The sequence below is a fragment of the Ovis aries genome, chromosome 18 (genome assembly GCF_016772045.2).
Source record: "Ovis aries strain OAR_USU_Benz2616 breed Rambouillet chromosome 18, ARS-UI_Ramb_v3.0, whole genome shotgun sequence".
Classification (NCBI taxonomy): domain Eukaryota; kingdom Metazoa; phylum Chordata; class Mammalia; order Artiodactyla; family Bovidae; genus Ovis; species Ovis aries.
In genome coordinates, this window is record NC_056071.1 from 24,976,000 (window position 1) to 24,987,869 (window position 11,870).

Genomic DNA, 11,870 nt, shown 5'->3' on the forward strand with positions numbered 1-11,870 from the left:
CATGCATGAGGGTGGCAGTGATTGTGTGGATCCCAGGTCCCACGTCAGGGTGAGGCTCCCAGGGGGCATGCTCAGTCACTCAGTCATGTCCGACTTTTCAAGCCTGTGATATGTAGCCACCAGGATCCTCTGTCCATGGGATTCTCCAGGCAAGAATACTGCAGTGGGTTGCCATTCCCTTTTCCAAGGGATCATCCCAGCCCAGGAATCAAAGACAGGTCTCCACCATTGCAGGCAGACTCTGTACTGTCTGAGCCACCAGGGAAGCCGTTTAAGAGCAAAGTGAACACAAAATTAAGCAAAACCAAGGAAGAAATGGGTCCTAATTTCAGGCCTGGGTTATTGAGATTTGGTAAGGCTTCTCAGATCATTGGGAGCAGATGTGTACTAACAACATGTATTATAGCTTATGAACAATCTGTACATCCAGAGTGTGTACTGACCACCTACATTGTGTTTCCAGTACCTCGGATACAAATCATGAGCAAGACATGTGAGGTATCAGCTGGTGTGGAGTCTGCATCCAGATAGAAGGGAGGAAACAATGAAGAATTCAACTCATTAGAACTGGGGGATAGCTTTTTGAAACAAAGGGTCAAGGAAGGTCTATCTGGGGAGGTCATACATGAGCTGAGATGTGAATGAAAATTAATCAATAGTTCCAAAAATAATTAGTCCTTAGTGGAGCTACCTAGAAAGGGAGAATGGCCAGGAGAAGCCTGTGGGTTAGCATGAGCTGGGCATTTTACAGGAAAGAATGAGAAGAAAGGAATGAGATAAGGTCAAAAAGGAGGAAATGGCTGATCTGATGGGTCAGAGGAAGGAGTCAGGATTTAATTCTAAATGCAATATATATACAATGTACATTAATGTATGTAAGATGGAATATCACTCAGCCATAAAAAGGAACAAAATTGGGTCATTTGGAGAGAGGTGGGTGGACTAAAGTCTGGCATATAGAGTGAAGTAACTCAGAAAGAAAGTACGTCAAGGCTGTATTTTGTCACCCTGCTTAATTAACTTCTATGCAGAGTACATCAAGAGAAATGCTGGGCTGGAAGAAGCACTAGCTGCAATCAAGATTACCAGGAGAAATATCAATAACCTCTATGCTGATGACACCACCCTTATGGCAGAAAGCAAAGAACTAAAGAGCCTCTTGATGAAAGTGAAAGAGGAGAGTGAAAAAGTTGGCTTCAAACTCAACATTCAGAAAACTAAGATCATGGCATCCAGTCCCATCACTTCATGGCAAATAGATAGGGAAGCAGTGGAAACAGTGAGAGAGTTTATTTTCCTGGGTTCCAAACTCACTGCAGATGGTGACTGAAGCCATGAAATTAAACGATGCTTGCTCCTTGGAAGAAAAGTTATGACCAACCTAGACAGCATATTAAAAAGCAGAGACATTACTTTGCCAACAAATGTCTGCCTGCTCAAAGCTATGGTTTTTCCAGTGGTCATGTATGGATGTGAGAGTTGTATAAAGAAAACTGAGCACCGAAGAACTGATGCTTTTGAACTGTGGTATTGGAGAAGACTCTTGAGAGTCCCTTGGACTGTAAGGAGATCAAACCAGTCAATCCAAAGGAAATCAGTTCTGAATAGTCATTGGAAGGAACTGATGTTGAAGCTGAAACTCCAATACTTTGGCCACCTGATGTGAAGAACTGACTCATTGGAAAAGACCCTGATGCTGGGAAAGATTGAAGGCAGGAAGAGAAGGGGAGGACAGAGGATGGGATGGTTGGATGGCATCACCGACTTAATGGACATGAGTTTGAGCAAGCTCTGGGAGTTGGTGATGGACAGGGAGGCCTGGTGTGCTGCAGTCCGTGGGGTCGCAAAGAGTCGGACACAACTAAGCAACTGAACTGAAGTCAGAAAGAGAAAAGCAAATATCATATACTAATGCATATGTATGGAATCTAGAAAAATGGTAGAGATGAACCTATTTCCCAGGCAGAAATATAGACACACTTGTAGAGAAGGGACATGTGGACGTGGCGGGGGGAGATGGGTGGGACAAACTGGGAGACTGGGGTTGATACATATATGTATTACCATGCATAAAATAGACAGTTAGTGAGAAGACGCTGCATAGCACAGGGGGCTCAACCTGGTGCTCTGTGATGACCCAAGAGGAGGGATGAGGGTGGGTGGGAGGGGATATATGTATATGTATAGTTGATTCACTTTGTTGTACAGCAGAAACTAACACAACATTGTAAAGCAATTGTATTCCAATAAAAAAGACACAATCATTGATCACTATCATATGAGATATAAGAATGAATTAAGTCAACCCCCCCCCAAAAAAAAGGGGTAGAGAAATGATGTTATGAATGAGGAGGGGAAGAACCAAAGTGTCAGAATGAAAAAATCTGCTGTCATCATAGTGGATGGTAAATGCTTTTGGAAAACAATTGATTGATATTTATCAAAAACCAAAAAACATGGATCATCCTTTTTTCTACAGAGGTCATAGTTTTGACATGTATCCTAAAAAAAGACTTTTAAGAGACTGGAAAAGCCATCTGTACAAAGACAATCTTTGCAGGTCTGTTAACACTAATGAAAAAATAGAAGCTATTTAAATATCACCAGCAGGCAAGTAACTAATTAAATTAACATACATCTTCCTGATGGAAATTACAGAGTCATAGAAAACAATAAGTATAAAAACATGGTGAAAAATAAAATAGCAACATGGAGAAAAATCCCTGTTATGGTGTTAAGTGAAAAAAAAGAAAGCAAGACAGAAATACTTGTGTACTATAATTACTCTGGGGCTTCCCTGGGGGCTCAGATGGTAAAGAATTCACCTGCCAATGCAGAAACCGTGGGTTCAATCCCTGGGTTGGGAAGATCCCCTGGAGAAGGAAATGGCAACCCACTCTAATATGCTTGCCTGGGAAATTCCATGGACAGAGGAGCCTGGTGGCTACAGTCCATGGGGTTGCACAGAGTTGGACACGAATTAGTGACTAAACAATAACAACATAATTAGTCTGATGTGAAAATTATATATCCACTGACTGAAATGTGAAGTTTAAAGAAAGATACTAGCAAAACAGTAAAAGTTACTCTTATCTACTTCATCCCCCGCCAAAAGATACTATGGAAAGTAGAGAATTATAGTGGAAAAAATAATTTTTTTTCATTGTTTTGAAGTATTTATGAAAATTATTGGAATGTCTTTATTAACAGATACTTTCATGTATACTAAAGTTCAACTGTAAGTAACTGGATGGGAAAAGTAACAAGCAATAATCTAGCACCGTATTAACAAATGAGCATTGGAATATGCCTGCAACTTTCTCATTAGATGAAATACAGTGAAGAAAACCCACACACACAAGTGGGCTTCACTTGGGAAAGAGGCCAGATCATTCTCCCAAGGGAAGATCTCTTTTTTCTGATGAGTTGGGCTTCCTCAGGGAGCACAATTTGTTAAGTGACATCATCGGGACTTCAAATGCAAGTTTTGGGAAACTTGGACGTTCTAGCTCACCATAGTGTTCAACAACTATTAATCAGGGACGTTTATAACCCATGTAGTACAGCAAGTGCAAGGTTAATTCAACTGCCTGGGTTAGGGGACCAGAGGAAGGGTGGGCACCTGTGTGTGTATGCTATTTACCTCTGCACCGGCCGCTTGGTAGCCTCGAGTCCTGGTCAACCGCCCTTCAAACTTCAGCACAATATCCTTTGCTCGCCTGAGAAAGGAAGAAAAACATGGTGGTGAGCACAAGTTTATCACCCTGGTAATCTCGGCAACACAGGTGATTGCGCAGTAGGAATAGATAGCCAAACAGTGGAGAAGAGATGCACGTATGCAAATCTTGCATTTTCTAACTTTTGATAACCAATTGTTGTTCAGTCTCCAAGTTGTGTCTGACTCTTCGAGACCCCAAGGACTGCAGCATGCCAGGCTCCCCTGTAGTCCACTATCTCCCCGAGTTCACTCAGTCTCAAGTCCATTGAGTCGGTGATGCCATCCAACCATCTCATCCTCTGCCACCCCCTTTCCCTCCTGACCTCAATCTTTCCAGTCAATCCTAGATCAAACCAGTCAATCCTAAAAGAAATAAACCTGAATATTCATTGGAAGGACTGAAGCTGAAGCTGAAGCTCCAATACTTTGGCCACCTGGTGAGAAGAGCTGACTCACTGGAAAAGACCCTGTTGCTGGGGAAGACTGAAGGCAAAAGGAGAAGAGGGCAGCAGGGGATAAGATGGTTAGATGGCATCACCAATTCAATGGACATAAATTTAAGCAAACTCTGGGAGACAGTGGAGGACAGAAGAGCCTGGTGTGCTGCAGTCCATGAGTCATGTCAAACATGACTTAGCAACTGAACAACAACAACAACAACAGAGACAGGGGCCTATGTCAGTGAAATAATAATTCATTTCATTTCATTCATTCATTATAAAATCTTAGGTCAATTTCTTCTTTTCTGATTGGGATATAGGTGCTTTATGATGTTGTGTTAGTTTCTGCTGTTCAATGATACGAATCAGCTGTATGTATACATATATCCCTTCCCTCTTATACCTCCCTCCTCACCCCCATCCGACCCTTCTAGGTCATCACAGAGCACCCAGCTGAGCTCTGTGTTACAGCAATGGAGCTTCCCACGAGATATCTTTTTAAGCGTGGTAGCGTATATATGTCAATGCTATTCTCCCAATTCATTCATCACATTTTCCATGCAAGTGACTTTCTGCACACCTGTTTGGGTCAAGTACAGTGGAACACAGAGGTGCATAAAATACAGTTGTTCCCCTGGAATAGCCCACTAGCTAATAAGGATGACAGAGAACTGAAGCAACCATGGGAGAGAGTGGTGTGTAAGGACTGAGTAGGGGGCCGAGGCAGCAGTGAGCCAGGCTGGGACCTGAGACCGTTTCCTGTAGTGTGTGCACCTGGACACACCTCCCAGGCAACAAAATACAATGAAACTAAAAAGGACTAAAAATAACTGCCTGCATGCACAGTTGGGGCAAATTATGGACAATAAGATACAAAGAGACCAAAACCCAAACTGTCACTTCTGAAGAGTCAGGAACAAAAGCAGGGTACTGTGCATGCCCCCTGCACACAGCACCACCTCAGGGTGGGCAGACCACCTAAGCCACCCCTCAGGCCTGACCCCTGAACACACCCACACCTTACCCTGCATGTAAGGAACAAACTTGTACCCTCCCCCGCTTCAATGAACTGGCAAACAAGGGAACCTGTTATCTGTTCTTGTTCTCCCCTGCTGCACCAGGGACCCCAATAAAGCCACGTCTGAATTTCTTGTCTGGCCTCTGGTTAATTTCTGTTGATTAAGGAGGCCAACAGCCAGTTGTGGATGTGACTGGTGATGGAAGCAAGGTCTGATGCTGTAAAGAGCAATATTACATAGGAACCTGGAATGTTAGGTCCATGAATGAAGCAAATTGGAAGTGATCAAACAGGAGATGGCAAGAGTGAATGTCAACATTTTAGGAATCAGTGAACTAAAATGGACTGGAATGGGTGAATTTAACTCAGATGACCATTATATCTACTATTGTGGGCAAGAATCCCTTAGAAGAAATGCAGTAGCCATCATAGTCAACAAAAGAGTCCAAAACGCAGTCCTTAGATGCAGTCTCAAAACTGACAGAATGATCTCTGTTTATTTCCAAGGCAAACCATTCAATATTACATTAATCCAAGTGTATGCCCTGACCAGTAATGCTAAAGAAGCTGAGGCTGAACAATTCTATGAAGACCTACAAGACCTTTTAGAACTAACACCCCCCAAAAACATCCTTTTTGTTATAGGGGACTGGAATGCAAAAGTAGGAAGTCAAGAAACACCTGGAGCAACAGGCAAATTTGGCCTTGGAGTACAGAATGAAGCAGGGCAAAGGTTAATAGAGTTTTGCCAAGAGAACAGACTGGTCATAGCAAACACCCTCTTCCAACAATACAAGAGAAGACTCTACACATGGATATCACCAGATGGCCAACATCAAAATCAGACTGATTATATTTTTTTGCAGCCACAGATGGACATGCTCTATACAGACAGCAAAAACAAGATGGGGAGCTGACTGTGGCTCAGATCATGAACTCTTTATTACCAAATTCAGGCTTAAATTGAAGACAGTAGGGAAAACCACTACACCAATCACATATGACATAAATCAAATCCTTTACAATTAGGCAGTGGAAGTAAGAAATAGATTTAAGGGATTAGTTCTGATAGAGTGCCTGATGAACTATGGATGAACATTCATGACATTGTACAGGAGACAGGACCAAGACCATCCCCAAGAAAAAGAAAGGCAGAAAATCAAAATGGCCATCTGAGAAGGCCTTACAAATAGCTGTGAAAAGAAGAGAAGCAAAAAGCAAAGGAGAAAAGGAAAGATATACCCATCTGAGTGCAGAGTTCCAAAGAATAGCAAGGAGAGATAAGAAAGCCTTCCTCAGTGATCAGTGCAAAGAAATAGAGGAAAACAATAGAACGGGAAAGACTAGAGATCTCTTCAAGAAAATTAGAGATACCAAGGGAACATTTCATGCAAAGATGGGTACAATAAAGGACAGAAATGGTATGGACCTAACAGAAGCAGAAGATATTAAGTAGAGGTGGCAAGAACACACAGAATAACTGTACAAAATAGATTTTCACGACCCAGATAATCACGATGGTGTGATCACTCACCTAGAGCCAGACATCCTGGAATGTGAAGTCAAGTGGGTCTTAGGAAGCATCACTATGAACAAAGCTAGTGGAGGTGATGGAATTCCAGTTGAGCTATTTCAAATCCTGAAAGATGATGCTGTGAAAGTGCTGCACTCAATATGCCAGCACATTTGGAAAACTCAGCAGTAGCCACAGGACTGGAAAAGGTCAGTTTTCATTCCAACCCTAAAGAAAAGCAGTGCCAAAGAATGCTCAAACTACCACACAATTGCACTGATCTCACACGTTAGAAAAGTAATGCTCAAAATTCTCCAAGCCAGGCTTCAGCAATACATGAACCGTGAACTTCCAGATGTTCAAGCTGGTTTTAGAAAAGGCAGAGGAACCAGAGATCAAATTGCTAACATCCACTGGATCATCCAAAAAGCAAGAGAGTTGCAGAAAAACATTTATTTCTGCTTTATTGACTATGCCAAAGCCTTTGACTGTGTGGATCACAAGAAACTGTGGAAAATTCTGAGAGATGGGAATACCAGAGCCCCTGACCTGCCTCTTGAGAAATCTGTATGCAGGTCAGGAAGCAATAGTTAGAACTGGACATGGAATAACAGACTGGTTCCAAATAGGGAAAGGAGTACATCAAGGATGTATATTGTCACCCTGCTTATTTAACTTATATGCAAAGTACATCATGAGAAACACTGGGCTGGAAGAAGCACAAGTTGGAATCAAGATTGCCAGGAGAAATATCAATAACCTCACATATACAGATGACACCACCCTTGTGGCAGAAAGTGAAGAAGAGCTAAAGAGCTTCTTGATGAAAGTGAAAGAAGAGAGTGAAAAGTTGGCTTCAAACTCAACATTCAGAAAAGATCAGGGCTAAGATCATGGCATCCAGTCCCATCACTTCACAGCAAACAGATGGGGAAAGAGTGGAAACAGTGGCAGATTTTATTTTGGGGGACTCAAAAATCCCTGCAGATGGTAACTGCAGCCATGAAATTAAAAGACCCTTGCTCCTTGGAAGGAAAGTTATGACCAACCTAGACAGCATATTAAAAAGCAGAGACATTACTTTGCCAACAAAGGTCCATCTAGTCAAGGCTATGGTTTTTTCAGTAGTCATATATGGATGTGAGAGTTGGACTATAAAGAAATCTGGGTGCCAAAGAATTGATGCTTTTGAACTGTGGTGTTGGAGAAGACTCTTGAGAGTCCCTTGGATTGCAAGGAGATCCAACCAGTCCATCCTAAATGAGATCGGTCCTGAATGTTCATTGGAAGAACTGATGTTGAAACTGAAACTCCAATATTTTGGCCACCTGATATGAAGAGCTGACTCATTTGAAAAGACCCTGATGCTGGGGTATATTGAAGGCAGGAGGAGAAGGGGATGACAGAGGATGAGATGGTTGGACATGAGTTTGGGTCAACTCTGGGAGTTGGTGATGGACAGGGAGGCCTGGCGTGCTATGGTCCATGGGGTTACAAAGAGTTGGACACGGCTGAGTGACTGAACTTAACTGAAGGATGCCAAGAATCCTGGTCAGTAACAGAAGTGGGGACAGTTCCTAACCCAGGCCCCTTCACAGACAAGCCTCTCTACAGGTAACAAATACATGCTCTGTCCTCCCAGACAGGTGGCTCTAGGTCCAGACCCAAGGCTGGAGTTCCCTGCTTTCTCTGCCTCAGCAACACTCCCTGAGCCCGGAGCACTCAGGGTCCGCCGCTCTTTCGGCCTTCCACAGACCTGGTGAGTCTCCAAAGGTCCAATTACCGGAGCATTGCTCCAGTAGTTTCTCAAGGTGACTGGGAGGAGACAGGTGACCGGGGATGACAAATGCAGGTCTTGAAGGGCGAGCTGTTCTCCGAGAGATTGATGGCTGGCCTGCGCCTCCCTGGTATCGGCGTCTCAGAGCCCTGGCTACACTTACGGAGGAAGGCCTGGTTCATTCCTTGAATCCTGACTGAAAAGGTATCATTTGCTTTCCTCTCCCTGCAGGTTAAAAAAGACTCACCCTCTTACAGTTCAGATAATCATTAATCATCAGAGTTTCTGTATGCTTTTTAAAATTCTGACAGAATACATGACTTAGATTTTTTATGTGGCCCATTTTTAAAGACTTTATCAATATGTTGCAATATTGCTTCTGTTTCATGTTTTGGGTTTTTTTTTTTTTTTTTGGCCCCGAGGCAGTGGGATCTTCCCTTCTTGACCAGCAAAGGGACCCACAGCCTCTGCATTGGAAGGCAAAGTCTCAACCACTGGACCACCAGTGAAATCCCTACATGACTCTGTGTGTTTTATTGAAATAGAGTCGATTTCTGGAGAAGGCCTTGGCAGTCCTCTCCAGTATTCTTGCCTGGAGAATCCCATGCACAGAGGAGCCTAGCAGGCTACAGCCCTTGAGGTCACAAAGAGTCAAGCAGGGCTGGAGCAGATTAGCACACACGCACTTGCAGTAACCAGCTGGTGCTGTCGGGGCCCTTACCTCAGCGCCCTCAGCTTCTGCCCCATGGTCCAGGGTCGACAGCGAATGTTTGCCATGAGATCTTTCTGGAACTGTATGTTCTGAAAGATTTGTTCTGGATCATGGCTGTCCCCCGTCTCATCTGCAGTAAAGCTGTCCTCCAAGTTGCTGAATGGATCAGGGCATTAAGGAGGAAATCAGATTAGTAGAATTACTTCCAGCCAAGATCTTGCCCTGGGTAAGTTCAGCCTCTTGCTCTCTGGGGGTCATCTGTATGAAGCTGGTGTATGTGGAAGAAGAGGAGAGGGATCTGGGGTGTTGGAGAGAGAATCCAGTAGTGTTAGCAGCCATTGGAACATATTCACTGGGTTCTATAACTTTGATGGATCAGTGAAAGACAAAAGCTTCGAAGGATAAAAGATGTTACCAGAAGCTGTCGTAAAAGGAACCGAGAAAATACTTATGTAGGATTCCTGAAGAGCAGCATCTTTGGTGGTAAAACAATTTCTTTTACAGGCTAACTGAAATAATCAGCTTAATTTTAAAGAAAGGACTCCTCCTGTCCCCTAACTCTGGAAGTAAAATAAATAAAAGTCAAAATATCTCATCTAGAGAGCCCCCCGACTCTGCAATCCTGCTTGGATTCATTTGAAATCTGAGATAAGGATGGGAGACAGAGAGCCGTTTCTATGAACAAATTAGCTAAACAAATTTACACAAGCAAATATTTCAGGATATTAGTTACTCTCTAAGGAGAACAACTTTCCAATGTGTAGCAACATTCATTCCCAGTGAAAGTGAATACACTAATTCCAATGCAAATTTTTTTCGGTAATGTTACATATTATTTTTTATTAATTGTAATATAATTGCTTTACAATGTTGTGTTAGTTTTGTAACTGTAATTAAAGGTTAATTTTGAATTTATGTTGGAACTGCTTCTGTGACTTTAACCCTTTTTTATTATTAAACATACATGATGGCCTTCTTGAGCCTCCCGTCTGTGAAGGACTGCAAGGAAGTGAAACTACCACATCCCCTGCCTGAGGCTTGCCGTTCTAGAGGATATTTGTAAGCATTGAAGTCTTTTTACTTTTGTTTCCTCACTTCCCCCCATCTCTGATCAAGGAAAGGACCTGGCAACCAAGCTGTAACAAGATGGTTATTTTGAGGCACTGGCCTGCCATCTTTTCCGACAACCTGCTCCCCAGTTAAAACCTGTTCCTTGCCTCAACCCCTCCTCTCTCAGATTCATTGGCCTGTCATTTGGCAAGCAGAGTCAGCTTGGACTCCGTAACAGTTTCTGCTGTACAATGAAGTGAATCAGCCTAAAGTATGACATATATCCCCTCCCCCTTGGACCGTGCCCCGCCACCCCCCAGTCCGCCCATCCTTGTAGAGCAACACAGAGCACCTGAGCTGAGCTTCCTGTGCTCAATTCAAAAGGACACATGTACCCTAAAGCAACTTTTCAGGAGGGGATAAAGAGTATTGTGCTATGGCTATTTTTCCAAGGAAGCACTTAAAGGTAAGGGGAAATAATTCCTTTGTTTTTTTCTAATTCAGATTGTTTTTCCTTACTCCAAGGAGAATTTTCTCCAGCTTCTCTGAATTTATGGAGGTTTTAATATACCTTTGTAAATGTTTAACAAATTCAAGTAACACTCCCCCACTTCTAACTAGTCTATATTCCAACAGAAACCTCATTTATTATGACTAATGTATCATCTGCTCTCTCTTGATATTGCTGATGGAGTAAAAGAGAAGAGAAAATGGATAAAGCACGGCTGTGGGTTTGGCCAGCAATAAAGGCATGTTGGGGTGTAAGCTTTTCGATGCGGATCGGAAGCAGGTAGACACTACCCTCTGTGCACATGGCTAAGGTTGTCTTCCTTGACAGATAAGCCTGGATAAAGGAGTTTCTGAGCTTATTCTGAAGGAGAACCCAGGAAGATGGACACTTGGTCCTCTGGAGAGATGCAAGCAAGGGGGACCCAGGCTTTTCCTCCTCACACACCTGCCTTCACTGCTCAGTGGATGGGCGGGACGGCTCACCTGAGCAGCAGGGACTCCTGATAGAAGTAGTGCTGGTTGGCGTTTCTCCGGATGCTTCTAAAACGCTGGGATGCCTTCGGTGGTTTCATGGGAGCCAGCTGGCTGCCAGGGATCAGGAGGGGTGAGCAGGGCGCTGAGAAGCAGGCAGGCAGGAATCTGCTGTGCGAGTTGCTCTGCCCTCCAGTTCTCAGGAGCAGGTCTGTGCGTCTGCAGTGATGCTCTGAGCAGTGGAGAAGCCAGGAAGCCACTCATGCATATGCATGTTAAGGTGGCTGTGACAGCAGAGATTGGCTGGAGTTGAGACAGCCGAAGGCAAGAGGCTTGGCCAGGTGATCTAGGACCGCTTGGTGCTGCCCAAATAACCACATGGGTGACCCCTTGTGCCAGGAAGGGCTCTGCTGTTTGCAAAGCACTTTATATCTATTACCATAACTGGTGTTCAGAAAATATTTAGGGAGGATGCAAGGCATAGCTTGTTTGTTTAGTTTTTTAATTACCAAGAAAGAAGTTTAGAGACAGTAAGAATCTTGTCATGCCCATGTAATAGGGAAGAATAAATCTGACTCCAGATTAGATCATTTCTTTTATTTTAACCTTTGTATTCTATTGTGTTAAGAATGTCACCTATAGCTTGAAATACACAGGAGAG

The 11,870-nt window shown here is 43.4% G+C and overlaps 1 protein-coding gene across 1 annotated transcript in view; it reads right to left on the bottom strand.

The window, feature by feature from the left end:
- TMC3 (transmembrane channel like 3) overlaps positions 1–11,420 on the bottom strand; it is a 57,933-nt gene extending 46,513 nt beyond the window's left edge. Inside the window, exons 1-3 of the mRNA XM_004017799.6 lie at positions 11,222–11,420; positions 9,188–9,334; positions 3,644–3,719 (exon numbers count right to left, since the gene is read on the bottom strand). Of these exons, the coding sequence (XP_004017848.2) occupies positions 3,644–3,719; positions 9,188–9,334; positions 11,222–11,310 (312 nt within the window). The 5' untranslated portion in view covers positions 11,311–11,420. The remainder of the gene's footprint in view (positions 1–3,643; positions 3,720–9,187; positions 9,335–11,221) is intronic.
- Between the last annotated feature and the right edge of the window lie 450 nt (positions 11,421–11,870).